Source organism: Leucoraja erinacea, chromosome 7 (genome assembly GCF_028641065.1).
Source record: "Leucoraja erinacea ecotype New England chromosome 7, Leri_hhj_1, whole genome shotgun sequence".
In the NCBI taxonomy this organism is placed as follows: domain Eukaryota; kingdom Metazoa; phylum Chordata; class Chondrichthyes; order Rajiformes; family Rajidae; genus Leucoraja; species Leucoraja erinaceus.
In genome coordinates this window covers 35262202-35283287 of record NC_073383.1, presented here as the reverse complement: position 1 = coordinate 35283287, position 21086 = coordinate 35262202, and the positions used below count along the sequence as shown (strand labels likewise).

The 21086-nt window shown below is 46.5% G+C and overlaps 1 protein-coding gene across 11 annotated transcripts in view; it reads left to right on the top strand.

The window, feature by feature from the left end:
• LOC129698883 (leucine-rich repeat flightless-interacting protein 2-like) overlaps window positions 1-21086 on the top strand; it is a 127861-nt gene that overhangs the window by 36181 nt on the left and 70594 nt on the right. For 9 of the 11 annotated variants that reach the window (XM_055638270.1, XM_055638272.1, XM_055638271.1 and 6 more), the window contains exons 3-7: window positions 11650-11736; window positions 13016-13033; window positions 13762-13809; window positions 15428-15472; window positions 16096-16146. In XM_055638270.1, the coding sequence (XP_055494245.1) occupies window positions 11650-11736; window positions 13016-13033; window positions 13762-13809; window positions 15428-15472; window positions 16096-16146 (249 nt within the window). The remainder of the gene's footprint in view (window positions 1-11649; window positions 11737-13015; window positions 13034-13761; window positions 13810-15427; window positions 15473-16095; window positions 16147-21086) is intronic. The other 2 variants (XM_055638265.1, XM_055638269.1) reach the window with 1 other exon arrangement.

The following is a 21086-nucleotide window of genomic DNA, read 5'->3' as shown; positions in this document are numbered from 1 at the left end:
CTTCTATATTACTAAAAGTCTGATCTTGACCGCTTTTGGCCCAATGTGCTGCGATTTCTGAGAGAACGCCGCCACCTACGGCCGTCATTTTTGGCCACCTCGATCAGAGCCCACGTCTGCCTTCCTGGACCAGAGTATTTTTCCCATCGATGAAAAATCGGAGAGAAATGAATGTTTTAAAAAAATTCACCATTCTCTCTGCTGCCCCAGCTGGAAGGAGGGGGAGGGGGAGGGACTATAAAACCAGGGTGTGCCTCAATCAGTCTCGGCAAGCTGGAGGTCACTCTGAGCTCTGAATGACACTGAACAAATGTCTACACAGCTGTGAGTACCCTTAATGTGGTTTGAAAATGAAAATATGGTTAGTTTGAAGTAAAAAAGCACTGCCTGCAAATGGTTGTTTGGGCGGTTTGGGTTGAAGCAAAAAGGCACTCTCCCCTCTCTCTCCCCACCTCTCTCCCTATCCCTCTCCCTATCCCTCTCTCTTTCTCTCTCTCTCCTCCCCTGTCTCTCTCCCTTTCTCTCTCTCTCTCCCCTCCTCTCTCTCCCCACCCCCCTCTCCTCTCCCTCCTCTCCTCTGTCCCCCCTCCTCTCTCTCTCTCTCTCTCTCTCCCTCTCCCCTCGACCCCCACTCACTCCCCCCTCTCTCCTCCCCCCCTCTCTCCCTCCCCCCTCTCTCTCCCCCTCTCCTCCTCTCTCTCCCCCCCCCTCTCTCCTCCCGCTCTCCCCCTCCCCCCCTCTCTCTCTCCCTCCACTCTCTCCTCCGTTCTCTCTCCCCCCTCTCTCCTCCCCCCCTCTCTCCTCTCCCCCCCCCCCTCCTCCCCTCTCCCTCTCCACCCTCTCCCTCTCCCCCCTCTCTCCTCTCCCTCTCTCCTCTCCCCCCTCTCTCTCGTCCCCCCCCTTCTCCTCCTCCCCCTCCCTCTCTCCTCTCCCCCCTCTCCTCTCCCCCCCCCCTCTCCTCCCCCCCTCTCCTCCCCTCCCCCTCTCCTCCTCCCCCCCTCTCCTCCCCCCTCTCCTCTCTCTCCCCCTCCCCCCCGCTCCCCCTCTCTCTCTCTCTCTCTCTCTCTCTCCCCCTCTCTCCCCCCCTCTCTCCTCCTCCTCCCCTCTCCACTCCACCCTCTCCTCTCCCCCCCCCCTCCTCTCCCTTCCCTCTCCTCTCCACTCACACCCCTCTCCTCCCCTCCCTCCCCCCCCTCTCTCTCTCCCCTCTTTTTCTCCCCCTCCTCCCCTCCATCCCCTCCCCCACCGTTCCTCCCCTAAATCCCCCTCCCCTCCACACACCCCGACCCCCCTCCCTGCTCCCCACCTCTCCCCCTCCCCTCACCTCACCTCACCCCCCTCTCAGCACACCCTCTCTCCCCCCCCCCCGCCCCCTCTCCTCCCCCCCCCTCTCTCTCTCTCTCTCCCCCTCCTCCTCTCCATACCCTCCCCCCCCTCCCTCCCTCTCCTAAACCCCCCCTCCCCTCCACACCCCCTACCCTCTTCCCTCCATCCTCCCTCCTCCCTTCCCCTCCCTGCTCCCCACCTCTCCCCCTCACCCCCCTCTCAGCACCCCCTCTCTCTCTCCCCCCTCACTCTCACCCTCTCTCTCTCCCTCCCCTCCTCCCCCACCTTTCCCCCCTCACCCACCCCTCCCTCTTATCCTCCTCTCCACCCCCCTCTCCCTCTTGCCCCTCTCTCTGTCTCTGTCTCTCTCTCTGTCTCTGCCCCTTCTCTACTCGGCCCTCACTCTCTACCCCCCCCCCCCCTCCCCCCTCTCTAGATGTGACTGCAAGTTGGGGGCTATGCGTCAGTAGATACGGTGGTTATGGGGTAAAAGGAGCAAATTAATAATATTAATATAATATCAAGGGGGGTAATTAGCGTGAGTGCGTGGGGGGGGGATAGTTAGTGTGTGTGACGCTGCATGCCGCCTCCCCCCCCCCCCCCCCACAACCGCACGTTGGGGAAACAGACCCAACGGGTCTGCACTTGGTCTAGTACAAATATATAAACGGCAGAGAGTAGGAAAGAAAATGTTTATCTCTTATCTGAGGCAGAGAAGCAAATAGTGGGGAATAAGAAAATGGGGAAAAAACAAGTATCCCCAAAAAAATGTAGAATGAGGAATAAAATGAAGAAGGTAAAATAACCATCATCATTAGAGAATTAAGCATCAGGTCAAGAACTAAACTCTACCAAATCCCTTGACCTGATGATCAAGATCTTAAGGTTCTAAAAGAGATGGCTGCAAAGAAATTGTCTGAATCGGTTGTGACCGCACAAAATTCTCTAGCTTCTGGAAAGGTCTCAGTAGATTAGAAAACTGACCATAACTCTTTAATAATCAATGGAAAGAAGATAAATTACAAATCAGCCACCCTAACATCCAAGTCAATGCAGCAAAAAAGTTTTTTTTCAATTTGCATTTCATGATGCATGTGCAGGTGATGTATTATGGAAAATCACGATACAGACCTTCACATAAAGGAAAATTGAGATACGGACCTTTTTCTAAGAACCTACGCCACCGAACCGTAATGTGGAGGTTAACTCAGCGAATCATGCAGCATCTCGGGAATACATGGATAGGTGACGTTTTGAGTCAGGACCCTTCTTCAGACCCATATATTACTATATTAATTCAGATTTGCTGACACCACAAGGATACGTGGTGAATGAAGATAGTTGTGAGTGAACACAGTTGTACGTACAACTGTTGTTCCTTTCCAATAGCACTACTGTTGTGTTATCTACTAATCCCAGAGTTACAGCTCTGTCCTCGCTATAGACCGGTCTGCCAGGGCAAACTTACCATCTTTTTGTCATTCCAAGTCTCCCACTGGTGTCTGTTATGGCTGTGCTAACTTGTGTTGATGCATTTGGAAAACAGGTACTATCTGGTCATCAGCGAGGCCATACATAATGGAGTGAATTGTTCCTGAATCTAAAGTGCACATCTCTAATATCTGTTGTATACACATGCATACAAAATGTGATTGGAAGGAGCTGATTGAATTCTAGCTTGAACAAAGCCAATGCTGCAGCTGCTGGGTTTCCAAGGCCATAACATTTTATTCCTGCAGTATTGACATGACAAGCACTTGCAAATAAGACCAGTTTGGTTTCAATTTTTTTCAATATGTGCTATCCATTCTCATATTGTTTTTCCATGTTCAAGCAGCAAATAATTACCAGGATATAATTCATTACTGGCAAAAGACGTTTTGAATTCTGTGCGAATCTTGTATGCTGTTTGAAAACAATCCTTCTTAATGGGCCATCCTGACATCTTAACATTGTTTTATCTGAAATCTTAGACTTTTCATTTGAAAAACCCTCAACAAGGCTTCAAACACCTTAATGATAACCGACCAGATGAGGCAACAGTGTACAAAGTTTTGCAATGCTGCTGGTCTGGTGATAGCCTTTAGGGCAAGTCGTCACTAGTTGTCAAGGTAATTTGTAGCTAAGACAGAGCTGAGCCAACCACTTGCACTTGAAGAGATTGTGTGGGCTTTATCCAATAACTGGGAGCAGCCCACCCATTGGAAGATTTTTGCTGGGATCACCAGTCATCGAAAATCGAGCACGCAGTTTTCAAAAGACATAGACAGATAAAGTGAGCAGGCAAAAACATGGTAGATGGATCAATGTGGGAAAATGTTAACCAATTACACAGGACGAAAAGAAATTGCTAATCTATTTTAAATGGTGCAAGGCAAAAAAATAGTGGTGTTTAAGAAAGAACTGCAGATGCTGTAAAAATCAAAGGTAGACATAAAAATGCTGGAGAAACTCAGCGGGTGAGGCAGCATCTATGGAGAGAAGGAATTTGAGACGTTTTGGGTCGAGACCCTTCTTCAGGCAGATGTCGGGGGGGGGCGAGAAAATGAAAATAAGTAGGCGGAGACAGTAGGACGTGGGAAAACTGGGAAGTGGGAGGGGTAGGAGGGAGAAAGCAAGGGCTATCTAAAATTAGAGGTCAATGTTCATACTGCTGCGGTGGAAACCACCCAAGCGGAATATGTGCTGTGCCTCAAATTTGGGCTGGGCCTCACTCTGGCAATGGAGGAGGCCCAGGACAGAAAGGTCAAAGTGGGAATGGGAGGGGGAGTTGAAGTGCTGAGCAACCGGGCGATCAGGTTGGTTAAGATGGACTGAGCGGAGGTGTTCAGCAAAGCGATTGCCGAGTATGCGCTTGGTTTCGCCATTGTAGAGCAGTTGACACCTGGAACAGCGGATGCAGTAGATGAGGTTGGAGGAGGTGCAGGTGAATCTCTGCCTCACCTGGAAAGACTGGTTTGGTCCGTGGTTGGAGTCGAGGGGGGAGGTAAAGTGTTGCATTTCCTGCAGTTGCAGGGGAAAGTACCTGGGGAGGGGGTGGTTTGGGTGGGAAAGGACAAATTGACCAGAGAGGTACGGAGGGAAAGCAAAAAGGGGAGGAGATGGGAGATGTAGCCAGCAGTGGGATCCCGTTGGAGGTGGCGAAAATGTCGGAGGATTATTTGTTGTATGCGACGGCTGATGGGGTGGAAGGTGAGGACAAGGAGGATCCTGTCATTGTTACGAATAGGGGGAGGGGGAGTAAGAGCAGAGCTGTGGGATATAGACGAGACCCTGGTGAGAGCCTCATCTATAATGGAAGTGGGGAACCCCCGTTCCCTAAAGAATGAGGACATCTCCGATGCGCTAGTATGGAACACCTCATCCTGGGCGCAGATGTGGCATAGACCGAGGAATTGGGAGTAGGGGATAGAGTCTTTACAGGAAGCAGGGTGGGAAGAAGTGTAGTCAAGATAGCTTTGGGCGTCAGTGGGTTTATAGTAGATGTCGGTCAGTATTCTGTTACCTGCGATGGAGATGGTAAGATCTAGAAACGGTAGGGAGATGTCGGAAATGGTCCAGGTGAATTTAAGTGCTGGATGGAAATTAGTGGTGCAGTGCATGAAGTCTGTGAGTTCTGCAGGAGGTAGCACCAGTGCAGTCGTCAATGTAGCGACTATGTAAATAGTGGTGTTACAAAAGTGTAGGAGCCATTAAGCTTATTATTATTATTATGTCTGATATTTTTAGTTTTAGTTTTTATCTGCCTGTATTTTTGTAGGTAGGATTTGATATGTAGTAGGGGTATAACTGCCATTATAAAAAGATTTGGGTGTCTTTGTACAAGATGCCACACAGTGACACAAATAGGAAAACTGTTGTCTCAGCTCTGTCAAACTTGGGTTCAATTTTGACCTACAGCGGTGCTGTCTGTGTGGAGTTTGCATGTTGTCCCTGTTACCATCTAGGTTTTTTCCTGGTTCTTCCAACATCCCAAAGGCATACAGACTGGTAGGTTGATTGGCCACTGCAACTTGCCCTTAGTGTGTACATGAGTAGTAGATTCTGAAAGGAGTTGGAAGTTTAGTTTAATTTAGTTCTAGGGTACAGCGTGGAAAAGGACCTTTCAACCCACCGAGTCCACACTAACCAACAATCACCCTGTACACTAGATCTATCCTACTCTCTAGGGACAATTTACAGAAGCTGATTAACCTACAAACTCGCATGCCGTTGGAGTGTGGGAGGAAACCGGAGCGTGTGGGAGGAAACCGGAGCATCCGGAGGAAGCCCACACGGTCACTGGGAAAATGTGTACAAAAACTGTACAGACAGTACCCATAGACAGGATTCAACTTGGGGTGTCTGGCGTTGTAAGGCAGCAACTCTACCACTACATTTCTGTGCCAGAACAAAAAATGAAATTGGTGTAGTTTTGGATTAATGGGTGCTTGATGGTTGGGACAGATCGACCTGTTCTCATGCTACACAAATTCTACAACTTTGCATTGAGATTTGACATGCAGGTTTTGCATTGTGTGAATTTCAGACAGCGCTCCCCCCCGCTTGCCCTGGCCCCGCCATTGCGATATGTGTGTGTGTGTGTGTTCCACTCTGACAGTCGCCGTTCCAGTTCTCGGTTTTTCAGGCGAGTGCCGGTGAATTGACAGTCGCCGGCAGTCCGCTGAAAAATCGCCTAAGTGGGACAGGCCCTTGAAACATGGAAGAAAATACTTTCCCAAGAAGCAGCTGAGAGAAGAATCACAAGGCTGATTGCTGAGGCAGAGCTTGTCTTCTGAAGCAAAGCTGAGTAAGGAGGAGGAGTTCAGGGTTGATCTTACTGAAACACAAATTCTGTTTTTTTTTCTTCAAAGCAGTCTGAATAAAGTCTCATTTTGATGACTATCTTTGCACCCAATGATTCACTTGCATTTCTGTTCCCGTTGCGTTGTTGCAGCAGATTTAATAATCCCATGATGAATGCCATATTAATCATGTTTAGAGTGGACAAAACAAAGCCAATACAATTCTAACTGAAGACAGACACACAGTTCTGGAGTAACACTGCAGCTCAGCAGCATCTCTGCTGAGATTCCATCACAATTCATACTGAAGTGTGGAATGAGCAATCCCAAGCTTTGAGGACAGTATAGGGCTTGTCCCACGAGCATGCGACTGCATGCGGCAAGCGCGACCAAATCGGAAGCGGGGGCCGCGCGGAGGTCGAGTGATCCCCGTACAGGGCCTGTCCCACGAGCATGCAACTGCATGTGGCGAGCGCGACCAAATCGGAAGCGGGGGCCGCGCGGAGGTCGAGTGATCCCGTACGATTTGACGTGAGGTTCGAGCGAAGTCCGCGGGAAGTTCACGCTAGGCATATGTCGTGAAGACGCTGCGTATGGTGTTGAGACGCTGAGCACGCCCGTCGAGGCGCTGCGTACGGCCTCAATGCGGCTGCGGGCCTGCGGAATTTTTGGACAGTGTCAGTTTTTCGGAGCCCAGCGCGATGTTGGGACCAGCTCCGTACAACTCCATACGGCGATCGAAGTGGAACCAGCCTTGCGAGGCCGTACGGCTCAAGCGACCACGTTAGGTCGTGCTTGCCGCATGCAGTCGCATGCTCGTGGGACAGGCCCTTAAGGTGAGGGCAAACCTGGGGAAACTGGTGGTCTATTGCTTTAATGCTGATGTTTGTCCTGCTTTCTTTCATCCATCCTGCTTTAACATCTGCCTGACTAAGTTGATGCACAAAGCCGGTGGCTTCTGCATAAAGGAAACTATCCTGAGATTTGGTAAGGTTGTGATGTGGCCAATTGAATTTGGTGATTGTCATTAAGATTCTATTACCTGTGAACCAAAGATCTCGCTGTAAGATCTTTGCTGTGAACTGTGTACTAGACCAGTGCTTCTTAAACTATTTCAGTGTCATTCACCCTTGAGTCTTTATCACAAAATTTCATTCACCCTCGACTAAATTTTATTATGTTTTTTGCTAATTTTCTCCCTTGTGTCATTCTCCCTTGTGCATAACTTTATATATAATTTATTTTGTCACGAGCAAAAAGAATAAATTAACTAATTTCTTAAGTGTTTATGTTATTCAACCTTTTGAACATCCTAAAAATATGTAAAGAAAACGGAGTGAAAAAAAAAGTTTAATTACCACTGGAGTTGGAAAATCATTTTATTAGAATGATAAAAAACCATTCCAACGTCTAAACACTGGGCTTCAGCCCCATTCTATGCTTTCGGGCTTTGATTACTGCATTTTTTTCTTTGGAAAACTCGCTCAAAAAACCCATGGAGTGTATAAATAGGCAACACAAAGTAGTTACAGTTCAACAGTTGCCTTCGGCGATCCTCCAGTGTTGCCATTTATAACTTTACTAAACTCTTTACTAGACTAGACTGTGCAGTGGGGTTGTTGTGGGGGGGAGGTTGTTTGTGGGGATGGGGGGTTTGTGGGGAGGGAGGCGGTTGTTGTGTGGGGGGGGTGGATTGAGGAGGAAGGGGGGCTTGTGGGGGGGTGGGGATGTGGGGGCGGGGGCATGGGTGTGTGGGAGGGGGGATGTGTGGGCGGGGAGGTGTGTGCGGGCGAGAGGGGTGAGGGGGTGTGTGGGAGAGGGGGGGATTTTGTGGGGGAGAGAGGGGTGTGGGTGGGGGGGGCGAGGGGTGTGGGTGGGGGGAGTTGTGGGTGGAGAGGGGTGGGCGGGGGTGGAGGGGGGGCGTGAGCTCGGAGAAAAGACGGGGGAAGAGCCATGGGAGAGAGGATGCATCACGGGGAGGGGTAGAGAGGGGGTATCACGGGGAGGGGGGGAGGAGCCAGCGTGGGGGAACAAGTGGTAGTGGCTGAAATTGGCGGTGCGATGGGGACTCACAGCGGGTGCTGGTTGCTGGCCGTTCTCCGCCGGGATCAGAGTCTCCGTTTTCTGTTTGGCGACATCTCCGACGCTGGGCTGGGTCTCCGACTCTGGGCCGGGCTGTGTCTCCCACGCTGGGCTGGGCTGGGTCTCCGACGCTGGGCTGCTTGGGGCTGGGCTGCTTCGGGTCCCTCCGAAAATTATTCGTTGGAAACCTTCGCCGGCTATCCTTAGCTCCAGTAAAGACGCGATGGCGAAGGAAGGGGCGGTGAGTGACAGGGGAAGAGACTAATCCGCGTGGCCCTGAACAGCAGGAGAACAGATCGAACTACGCACGCGTGTTTTTTAAGATATTTTAAACCTTGCTAACTTTTACGACATTCAACCGATCAGCACAGGAGAACGGTGACTGAACTGGTGAAAAATCGTAGCGCTATCGCAAACCTTTTTTGCACAAATAGAAAGATTGCACAAACCGGAAGATCACAAGATCAGAGTTTTATTTACGTATAGATTAGTTATGTATAGATTATGATCCCACTAGCTCGTCTGGTCTTCCCTAAAAGGTTATATTACAGTAAATTTGGGAAATATCCTGCTACTTTAAAATTAGAAAACCATAGGTAGAGAGAAAAAAACATATCAAATTTCCAGCTCCACTGCCATTAAAACCAATAAGAGCTTACTAACCACTTTAATGGCAATGCGTTCTTTAAGTATAGAAAAATATATATAAATATCTGAATAAATTAAGTCATTCACCCTTCATTCACCCCTCTAGTTTCATTCACCCCAAAATAATTTCATTCGCCCTTGGGTGAACCATTCACCAGTTTAAGAAGCACTGTACTAGACTCCCCTAAGATAATATGGGTGAGTTTTGCAGTTTGGCCGGGCTGAACAGTTCTATGTGTAGTACATATGGAAACTTGTCTGAATCCTGTTACTTTTGGTCTTTTGGTTCTTTCTGCACTGACCTACAAGAAGACATAATTTCTGGAACAGTTTCCTTATAGGTTGTCTGCTTTTAGCATTCTCCCTGCCGATAGCTCATAGAGAAGGCGAGCTCGTGAAGCATCTGATGATGGCAGGTGATGTGATAAACCGGTACAATGCTTGAGGAATGCCGCCGGCCTTGGGTGGCTGTGTAGTGAGAGAGGGTGTGACTGTTTTATGCATCTGCACTGGTCTAGCCTGTTTTAACTTACCTGCTGGTTTTGTTAATCATGCTCAAAAAAAGGTCACAATGACAAGACAGAATAATGCAGCTGATCTGTACGTGCACAAACCATAGCCAAACTGAATGGTTTACCACAGAGAAGAAACCAGCAGTGTTTAGTGAACACTGCTGGTTTCTGGGTAGGAGGATATCAGAAATGTTATGTGAGAGAAGGAAGCTGCACAAGATTCTATCTAATTAGCACGGCAGAACGGAACAATGTACAGAGACACCATTTGATGACAAAGTTTTATCAGAATGTTATCAGATAAGAGTTGAGATGGAACTGGCTTATGTAGCAATATACTGTGCAATAAAAGATGGGTATTTCCCCAAAATATTATGATCAATAGTTGAAATTCGAGAGAATTTTACAGTCAATTGAAATGTATTAAATACTGTTCTTAGTATCTAGAATTCTGAGACGGAGTATTTGCTGTTGACTTGTATTCACTGGAGTTTAGAAGGATGAGGGGGCATCTTATAGAAACATATAAAATTATAAAAGGACTGGATGAGCTAGATGCAGGAAATTTTTTCCCAATGTTGTGCGAGTCCAGAACCAGGGGCCACAGTCTTAGAATAAAGGGGAGGTCATTTAAGACTGAGGTGAGAAAAAACGTTTTCACCCAGAGAGTTGTGAATTTATGGAATTCCCTGCCACTGAGGGCAGTGGGGGCCAAGTCACTGGCTGGATTTAAGAGAGAGTTAGATAGAGCTCTAGGGGCGAGTGGACTCAAGGGATATGGGGGAGAAGGCAGGCACGGGTTATTGATAGGGGACGATCAGCCATGATCACAATGAATGGCGATGCTGGCTCGAAGGGCCGAAGGGCCGAATGGCCTCCTCCTGCACCTATTTTCTATGCTTCTATGACTTGAATTGAATACTTTATTGTCACATGTGACAATCACAGTGAAATACGTTGCTTGCCAGGTTATGCAAATATTCGCCACGTAAAGGTCGCTGACAAAGTTGCAAATTATCCTGTGCCAGGTTCTCAAGTCAAGTCAAGTTTATTTGTCACATATACATACGAGATGTGCAGTGAAATGAAAGTGGCAATGCTCGCGGACTTTTGTGCAAAAGACAAACAACAAAACAACCAAACAAATTATAAACACAATCATAACACACATATTCTTTTACATAATAAATAATGGAAGGAAAAAAAAAACAGTTTTCCCGCTTGCCATGCATCCATGCATCCTTTGTTTCACATACAGATAAACCAGAGCAGTACAGATGTTATTGTGCTCTGTAGTGAGATTTGGCAGATTGGATTCAAAATCGGCTTGGCCATAGAAAATGAAGGGTCATGGTGGAAGGGTGTTATTTTGACTGGAGGTTAAGTAACTAGCTTGTTGTCACGTGTACAGATGTACAGTGAAAGACTTGTTCTGTATGTTAGGTGGAGCTGCGTTACATTGCTTCTGGATGTAATGGTGTGTTTTTGACAAAGTTGAGTGACTGCAGATGAGATCTCCAGGGTGTAGAAAAAAATGTGTATGACGTGAATTTTTTAAATCTGCCCTATAAACAGTGTGTGATTAAATACCTGACATCAGAAGAGGCAGAGTCAGATACAGTACTGATGCTGTGGCCCAACCAAAGTTTTAAAAAGTTGCATTTCATTCTTCGACTCTTAGATTTCGTGCCCCAATCTATGAAGGCAATGATTCCATAGGCCTTCTTCACTATTTTATCAAACTGTGCTGCCGATCTCTGGGTTTACTGGATATACCTCAGTACTCCCTCGGCCCTAGCATTTATTGCCATATTCCTCCCAAAGCGCATCCTCTCATATGCTAGGATTTCACCTGCCATTGCCCTATCCATTTTACTAACTGATCAATATCTTCTTCTGACTGAAGACCATCCTTCCCACTGTAAATCCAATTGTTAGTGTTATCTGTAGATGTACTAATCATACATGCCGCATTGATATAAAAATCAGTAAAATAACAAAGCAAAATGACGCCAGCATTGATCCCTGTAGTACACCAGTGGTCACAGGCTTCCAATCACAAAAATATTTTGCCTTGTTTTACTGAGCCAATTTTGGATCCAGTTTTCCCGCTTGCCATGCATCTATTGGCTCTCGCCTTTTTGGAGCAGTCTTCCTTGTGAAATCTGCAGCTCATGTGGACAATATCAGCTACACTGCCCTCGTCAACACATTGTGTTACTGCAAAAACAATCAACCAAATTCCCATGAAATTTGTTTAAAAGAGTCTCTAATGTTTTTTTTGTTTTTTTTCACAGGCAGAGGCCAGGTTGGCTGCAAAACGAGCTGCACGAGCTGAGGCGAGAGAGATTCGAATGAAGGAATTGGAGAGACAGCAGAAGGAGGCGAGTAGTATGGTTGAGCAAACGTTATCAATGTTTAGTTGTGAGTAATTTACTGGTGCTTCCTCCATTGCTGGCCAAAGATGCATTGGTTGGGCTGAGTGAAAGGTCTGCAATACTGGGTGTAGCAGGATCTGCTACGTAGTCTCAATTGAGGGAAAAGTAAAATGGGGGTCTCTGTATATATAGAGAGATGAATGAAGAGTATAAAAATCTCCATGCTCTATACAACTTCCCTGAACTTTCCAACCTCTTTTTCCCAAAGCATAACTGCTGTTTATAAAATCTGCAATCTAAATGACTATAAGGTAGAGTCATACTTGTGGCAAGATCAATTAAAGATAAATAAACAAATGGATAAAACATTATCATTGAACAAATAAGTGGAAATAAATTCTGAAGTGTGGTCACGACTTTATCAGTATATTCCTTGCCCAACAAGGAATATAGGGATTACTGGATTTGGTTTGGCAAAATGAGCACAGAGAGATCCTCGTAACCTAAGATTTAGATTGATTACTAGACCAGGTGTGGACCCGTTGGGCCCGTCTCCCAAGGCAATATTCCACCACTGACCCATAGCCCCCAACTGCGCAGGCGTGGCTGACTGTTGTGACGCGACTCACGGCAACCCTTCCCCAACTGCGCAGACGCGACCGGCAAGTGGGAGCGCGACTGCGACGTTTTTAAAGTTCAAAATGGCAATAACCTGTAAAATGTAAGATAAATGAGAACGCTTCTCACTCGCCCTCTTCAGTCCCCTATTCCCCTCCTCCATTATCCTCCCTCTCCCCACCCTCCTCTGCTTCCTCCCCTCACCCCCTCCCTCCCCTCCTCCCTCTCCCCCGTCCTCTCCATCACCTCATCCCTCCTCCTACCCCTATCCTCCTCCATTCTCCCTCATCCCCCAGCACTCCCTCCCCCTCCTCTTCACCCTCCCTCATCTTTCCCCTCTCCGCCTCCCCCACTCTCTCCCTCATCTCTCCCTAGAGTGGACGCATTGGAGTTTCCTACTGGGATGGCTGAGTGAGGCCGTTAGTCCTTTTTGTCTCGGTTGCTCAGGACCTTGTAGACTGCAGAGTACATTGCCAATAGAATGAAATGGCAGGTTGGTATGGGAAGATGCGAATATGCCAAATTGGTGTTAGGTATCCCAAGGATGAGTAGACATCTTTTGGCCTAGAGCTGCCTCTGATTCAGTCTCTTTCTAACCTCTTTTACAGTTGTATTCCTTTTAACTTCTGACTTCTCCTGTTTTCTTTCCACTGCTTTCTCTTGATAGATCTACCAGGTACAGAAGGTGAGAGATCTTTTGCTTTGTGTGTCATGTTTGTCTTACTTATTTAAACTAATCTGGGGGTGACACCCTACCCACCACATGTAGTAATATGTACACCTAGCTGGCTGACTGTTTCCCCCATTCCACACGCTTTTTTAAATCCAGTGACTCCTGCAAGGGTTCAATTACCAGCCTAGTAGATGCTTGCCTAGGTGCAGGACCATTCATTAAGTGCAGGAGAGCCACGGTGTCAAGGAGCAGATATCCAGCTACCTGATCTCCTCTCCCACTATAACCCAACTGCTATCTTGACATGTACCATATTTATTTAGCTTAGATTTCCCACACAGAAGAGGGCTGGTGGAGGCTCCTTTGGCCTGTCAGCCCATTCATTAAGATGGCAATTTCCCATCCTTGCCCAGCATCCATTTGAATCTCAGCCTTAAGCTCTAGGGAGAGTTGCAGGTTGTTTTTGCTTTATGGAAAGAAAGATACCTATTAATATGGTATAACTGAGCTTTCCTTGACAGAAATGTCTGAATATGGGGCTTTGACACTGAGAGTGCATTGGTGTCTCCCTCTCCCCCACTCTCTCTCTCTCTCACACGACTCGTATGTGTTACCATGCTTTGCTGCTGTTTGTAGTCCTGAAACACTGGATTATCACCTGCATGTTTTCAGTTATTCCACATTTACTGTCCTTTACTTCTTTCCTTCTCTTTCTTAATCTCTTCCTTTTCTATTTGTAGAAATATTATGGGCTGGATACAAAATGGGGAGACATCGAGCAATGGATGGTAATGTCTGCTGTCATAGTATATGTAAACTTCCCTTTTCCCACCCATGGCATTTGGGAATAATTCTTAGTCGCGCGATTCTGGTGTTCTTTAAGCAAAAAGGGATTCCTTCCAAGCCAGGGCTTGGAGGAATAAACCAGTACCATTCATTGTCTTCAGATCTGTACATATGCGTGCCCTTTGGCCTTGTATGAGTGGGAAGGAAATCATCACCGAAGGATATGATCTATTCCCCTCCAGAGTCGACACCACAATATGGACATGGAAAGACCGTCAGCTGGCCCCTGGGAAACAAATTTGGGTGGTGAAGGTACCAATCCTACCCACTTGGATTTGGATAGAGGAGTATAGGCTCTTATGAGCACAAGGCAATGATTGACGCATTGAAACATGAGGAACGGCAAAGTGGCGCAGCGGTAGAGTTGCTGCCTTACAAAGACCCTGGTTTAATCCTGACTACGGGTATTGTCTGTATGGAGTTTGTACGTTCTCCCTGTGACCACGTGGGTTTACTCTGGGTGCTCTGGTTTCCTCCCACACTCCAGGAACGTTCAGGTTTGTAGATTAATTGGCTTGTAAAATTGCAAATTGTCCCTAGTGTGTAGGATAGTGCTAGTGTACGGGGTGATTGTTGGTTATCGTTGGACTCAGTGGGTCGATGCGCCTGTTTCCGCGCTGTATATCGAAAGTCTAAAGAACACAATCATTAGCTTGGCACTGGCCTTGACCTCATCTTCCTTGTCCCACCTCTGATGTGTAACTAGAGGTTTGCTTTATTTCCTGGAGTGCTTCATTGATGCTGTAGATTCACTCTATAGCTGTCCAGGGAAGGTTTTTACATTGGTATTGTCCGACTTCAATGTAAGGAGTTTCTTCACGAAAGCTGCCTTCCATCATATTGATTACATACAATCCTTATACAATTATATACATCATATACTGTACATATATCAAATAGTCACATACATCACATACAAAAACATACAATCACATACATAATACATCATACAATCTATAATTTTCATTCAATTTAAATGCAGTTTGTAAGGAATATCACTCAGGCTTAAAAGACACATTACAGTTTCAGTATTACATTCATTGCAACTACCTTGTTGGTTTTGTCAAAGATGGGGGTGTCATCCATGTACCTGAGAATAATGGTCAACCAGAGCCTACAGGCAACAATTGTCAGTGCGCTGTCTTCAACCGATATTGAGTTGGTGCTGCCATGACATAGATAAGGGAGCAGGCATCAGAGGGAGTCATCTATAACCTGCTCAATATATGGTTGGGATATATTTGCAGGTATCACTACCAGCTCTTAGTTGGCCTAAGCTCCACCAAGAACTAAAAATGAAGGAGGTGACCCTTGAATTGAGGGGAACCCCCCCCCCCCCCCCCCATATCTGTGTTCTGAAAATGCAAGCAATTAATAATTCAGGTTCTTTGATCCAGCCAGGTTTTGAAGGCCTTTATCTCGTTTTGAATTTGGCAATTACTGCATGAAGTGTATTCCATTAGTCTCCCGTCTTTTGAAGCATTTTGAACAACTTTCTGAATCTCAACTTGAACTGTTCACAAACTCTGGCTTTTTTCCCTCTACCTCCTGGCCCCTCAGGAAGACAGCGAGAAATACTCTCGCAGATTCAGAAGACACACTTCGGTTTGTACCCTCTTTCTTTCTCTCGTTTTCTCCTTTAACAATTTCTCTTTTGTTTCCCTTTTCTTTCAGCTGTTCCCTCCCAATTCACTGTGTATCAATCTGTCATTGTCTCCTGATATTTTTCTTTCTCTAATTTTGCTTCCTTTCATCTTTCATACATCTCTTCAATGTTTAATCTATTCTTTCTTCACTTTGTCTCACACTCGTTAGGTGGAATAACCGGTCTCCCCTCGCAATCCCCCCTCTCCCCGCCACCTCTCTCCACGATCCCCCTCTTCCCGATGCCCCTCTCCCCTCTCCCCACCACCCCTCTCTCTAACCCCCCCCTCCAACCCCACTCTCTCTCTTCTTGCTACCCTTCCCTCTTTGCACCCACCCACCCCCCTTCATCTTCGCCCCCCTGTGCTCTAAGCCATCCCCGTTTCATTTTCGCCCCCCTATCCATTTTGGCCTCTTTCCTCTTCAGCCCCCTCTTTTCACCCCCCCCCCCCCCCCCCCCCTCTCTTCAGCCATCTCTCCCACCTGATCCACCTATGCTGTATTTGTTCACCTCTGATCACCCCAGCCTGCTATCTTCTATGTTGTTTATTGTCTACGTGCTAACATGCTTGTTCCTTGTGCAGGTATCTGATGAAGATGACTGGACATCTGTGGGAAGTCGTGGCAGTGCCCGGGTTTGTGACATTTTATTTTTCACTTGCAGTGATTGTTGGGTATCTATCTTTACACTTTAAATCCATGACACATTTCTGACAGACAATTTAATTTGAACTTTGTTCAAGCATATTGTCTCTGTCGCAGAAGACTGAAAATGTTGATCAGGACTTATCCTATGCACTTCCCTGCACCCGGTCAGAAACTGGTCTTTAATTAAATTGACTTTATATTTTATAATTATGACCGGACACACAGCGGATCATAGATGTTGTTTTGAGATGCACTGTTCTTGAGATATTGTATTCTCCATTTGTTGAAGAAGTTATTTATATGATAATCCTACTGCTGAGTGAATAACACATTGAAGGCATTATTCTACCTTGCAGTCTGATTTAGAAACATCAGCTGCTTTTGCGTTCTGATTTGTATGTATATGCGGGGGACCTATATACAGGCTGGATTAGGCTGATTGTGTGCTTAATTATGATTTTGGCCGATTGTGGAATCGCATTTGCAAATCAAAACACTGCAGGTGCTGAAAATTTGAAATAAAAACAGTGAATGCTGGATAACCTTAGCAGGTCATGCAGCATCTACTGAGAGAGAAACAGGAATTCATGACAAGGACAAAGTGTCTTTGATCTAAAGCGTTAATTCTGTTGCTCTTTCCATGGGTGCTGCCCAAAAAGCTGAATGTTCCCTGCATTTTCTGGTTTACATGGTTTGATGTGTGTGTCCGTGGGACGAGGGTGGGGAAGACACCCTATTTGGGTGAGGGTGAGGCCAGGTCCTAGATTAACTTGACAGCACTTTACATTCAGTTGGATCTTCAATCATGCTTTAATAAGTCTGCCGTTGGATATGTTTAAATTTCTGGTTGATGTAAATCCTGAGGAATGACATTCCATTCAATGACCCCATGATTAATCATTAACTCGTGCTCAATGCACTGTACATCAGTGTTGTACAGTATTGAAATTAGTTTATTATTGTCACGTCTATCAAGATCAGGTGAAAACCTTTGTTTGTGTGCTATCCATTGAAATCATATACATGAGTACAATCAAGCCATACACAAGTACAACAGATAGTGCAAAGAGAAATATATCAGAGTTCAGAATATAATGGTACACTACTATATTGTTACAGTGACAGAAAAAGTACTGAGACCGCAATGAGGTAGGTTGGAAGATCAGGACTACAACCTAGCTTTTGGGGGGACCGTTCAGTAGTCTGACAACAGCAGGGAAGAAGCTGTTCTTGAATCTGGTAGTATGTGTTTTCAAGCCTTTGTATCTTCTGCCCAAAAGAAGAGCGGAGAAAGGGGAATTACAAATCTGGTGAAATTCCTCATTGCTTATGCATTGCCACACCATTTTGATGTCGGAGCATATCCATTATGGCAAACGGCAGCCTTGTACCTACAGCTACCAATCCAGAGACACCTCTGCAATATCCTACCATGATGGAGAGGACTGAAGAGGAAGAGTAATGAAGAAAGGAATTTGAATGGATAGTGTCAAGAGGATCACAGGAAGGGGAAAGGGATGTGTGGTTGAAGATGGTTGGGGAAATGATTATGGAAGCGAGAGGCAATGGTGATAGTAATGGTGTCAAGAATGATTGTAGGAGATGGTTATGGACAAGTATAGGGAGAGGTTTAGCAAGGCACAGTGGTGAAGCTAGTAGACTTCCAGTGACCTGGGTTCAATACTGACCTCCTGTGCTGTCTGGAGGGTTTACACCTTCTCCATGTGACCGTATACATGTTTCAACCACAGTCTAAAGACTGGTGGATTAATTAACCACTGTAAATTGCTCCTGTGTTGTGTGTAGTAGAATTTGGGGTGCGTTGAAAGAATTGTGGAGAGAATAAAATATAATTTATATAAATTGATGCAGAATCCTTGAGCTAAAAGGCCCATTTTTGTACTAAATTGCAATCATGCTATGAGATCTGATAGTCAAATGGAAGAAGATGTTATGAAAATGACTGTAGGGGGTTAGGAGTGGGAGGGGAGCTGGGAGAGATCCAAGGAATCATTTGCTGGGATTGGGTTTGGCGGCTACTACTTCAGGTGTCTTAAGAATAATCATTTCATGCTACTGGCTCAATTAGAAAAGGGGTCTTTAAATAATGATGGAATAGGCCCGAACCTCAAATTTGATCGGTTGTGAGTTGTCTACAATTGAAGCAATACCATGTGTCTAGTGGCCTTGTGCAAGTCATAATACCATCATCAGACCAAGATTAAATTTGCTAAAGCTTCCTAAGTGTACAAAGTACCTAAGTGCATTTAGTGATTATGCTTCAGATAAGATTCTGTTGTGTCTGCAAACATTATACCATGCAATAGTATACCACGCACTCTGTTTCTACTTTTTCAAAACTTCTCATCAGATGAAACATCTCTTGCCTTCTCATTCCATGAGAGACAAAACCCAGCCAGTTATTATTTCCTGATAGCGAATACGCTCCAAATTTGTGACTAATTAAGTAACCAGAATGTACACCACCAGACAGTGCCCTCCATAATGTTTGGGACAATGACCCATCATTTATATATTTGCCACTGTACTTCACAATTTGGGATTTGTAATAGAAAAAAATCACATGTGGTTAAAGTGCACATTGTCAGATTTTATTAAAGGGTATTTTTATACATTTTAGTTTCACCATGTAGAAATTACAGCTTATACATAGTCCCCCCATTTCGGGGCACCATAATGTTTGGGCTTCACAGGGGTTTGTAATTGCTCAGGTGTGTTTAAATACCTCCTTAATGCAGGTATAAGGGAGCTCGCAGCACCTTATCTTTCCTCCAGTCTTTCCATCACCTTTGGAAACTTTTATTGCTGTTTATCAACATGAGGACCAAAGTTGTGCCAATGAAAGTCAAAAAAGCCATTATGAGACTGAGAAACAAGAATAAAACTTGTCAGAGTCATCAGCCAACCCTTACGCTTACCAAAATCAACAGTTTGGAACATCATTTAGAAGGGAAAGAGCACTGGTGAGCTTACTAATCGCAAAGGGACTGGCAGGCTAAGGAAGACCTCCACAGCTGATGTCAGAAGAATTCTCTCGATAATAAAGCAAAATCCCCAAACAACTGGGGATCTGAAACACTCTTCAGGAGTCAGGTGTGGATTTATCAATGACCACTGTCCGCAGAAGACTTCATGAACAGAAATACAGAGGCTGCACTGCAAGATGCAAACCACTGACTAGCCGCAAAAATAGGATGGCCACACTACTTTTATTGTTTCTACTAATTGCAAATGTCCCTTCCCACGCATTCCTTGTTGGCATTTTCTCATTTCCTCAGGTTTTATCTTGTAAACAATAGCTATCCATTTATTTCTCGTCTATAAATTTGCATGCTCTGACGTTTTCTGTTAATTTATTATATCGAGCTCGGCCTGGGGCTCACGGCCGTTGCGGGTCCAGATCCGCCCCCACTTTATTATAGTCTCAAGAAGGGTCCTGACCCGAAATGTCACCTGGCCGTGCCCTCCAGAGCTGCTACCTGACCCGCTGACATACTCCAGCACTTTGTGTTCTATACTTTAGTAAAGGCCTTCGTAAACTTCAGATAATATACATCTACTATATCTCCCAGCAATCACCCAGTTCAATTCTCGACTATTTTCAAATTTGGTATTACAAATCCACTACCTGTTTTTCGGCAACCTCCATTAATCCAGGAGAGCGCACTTGAAATAGTAGCCCCCCTCCCACCCCTGGAAATCCCATTGAAAATGTGGCACCTAGACTGGGTGAGATGGCCGATCTCGATCTCATTGGGACGTCCTCTCTGATCGTCAGGTTGAATTTCAATCAATCAATCAATTTATTCATCACATACACAATAAAGTGCAGTGAAATGCATTTTGCCAGCAGCGGTACAATCAAAAAAGAATACACAATACACTATAAAAATTTAACACAAATATCCACCACAGCATTCTTCACTGTGGTGGAAGGCACAAAGTAGTCAGTCCTCCTCCATTGTTCCCCCGTGATCGGGGCCATAAGCCTCCGCAGTCACCGCTGCGGGTGGCCAGGTGCACAGGCCCTCTCGTCGGGACGGTAAGTCCCAAATCGGCGCTTCCCGACAGGAGACCGCAGCTTCAGGATGTTGTAGGCCGCAGGCCGGCGATCGGAGCTTCTCCGGGGATCCCCGCCTAGGGATCCCACTCCGGATGGTAAGTCCACGCCGCGCCCGTGGCTAGAAGCTACGCAGACCACAGCTTCAGGATATTATCAGCCGCGGGCTGGCGGTCGAAGCTTTTCTCCAGCGAGGGGTCCCAGGCTCCGGACGCCGCTCCCGCGGCTAGAAGCTCCATAGACCGCGGCTTCAGGCTGTAACAGTCTGCAGGCCAGCAATCGGAGTACTCCCTTCTGGCGACTCCGGCAAGGGCTCGCCCGCTCGGCGATGAAAAGTCCACGCTGCGCCCGCTGCTGAAACTCCAGACTCGACTCCAGGAAAGGCTGCACCAATCCATGGTGTAAGGCCGTGAGGGAGGCGATATGGAAAAAGTTGCCTCTCCGTGGAGGAGGCGACCGAAAGCGGTTCTCCCCCCCCCCCCCCCCCCCTCGCCCCCCCCACCCCCCACACAAAACACACCAAGAGACATTAAAACACGCATTTGGACTTACTAAAAAAACACACAGAATGTAGAAATGACGAACGCGCTGCTGGCAGGGCAGCCGTCTCGCAGCTCCCCCACCGACCAAGTTGCCCCCTGTGATCAGGATTCAGGAAATCCGGCTTGGCCAGAGCCTGCAGATATATTCCCATAGCCGACTTACGCGACCAATCGGCGGGTCGAATTTGTCCTCTGCGACAGAGGCTCTGAAACTCTGGCCCTTCCGGAGCCGGCAGATCCATTCCCATAGCTGACTTCCGAGGCCCTGGGCGGCTTGGCGCACTATTGCGCTGGTGTTAGACTC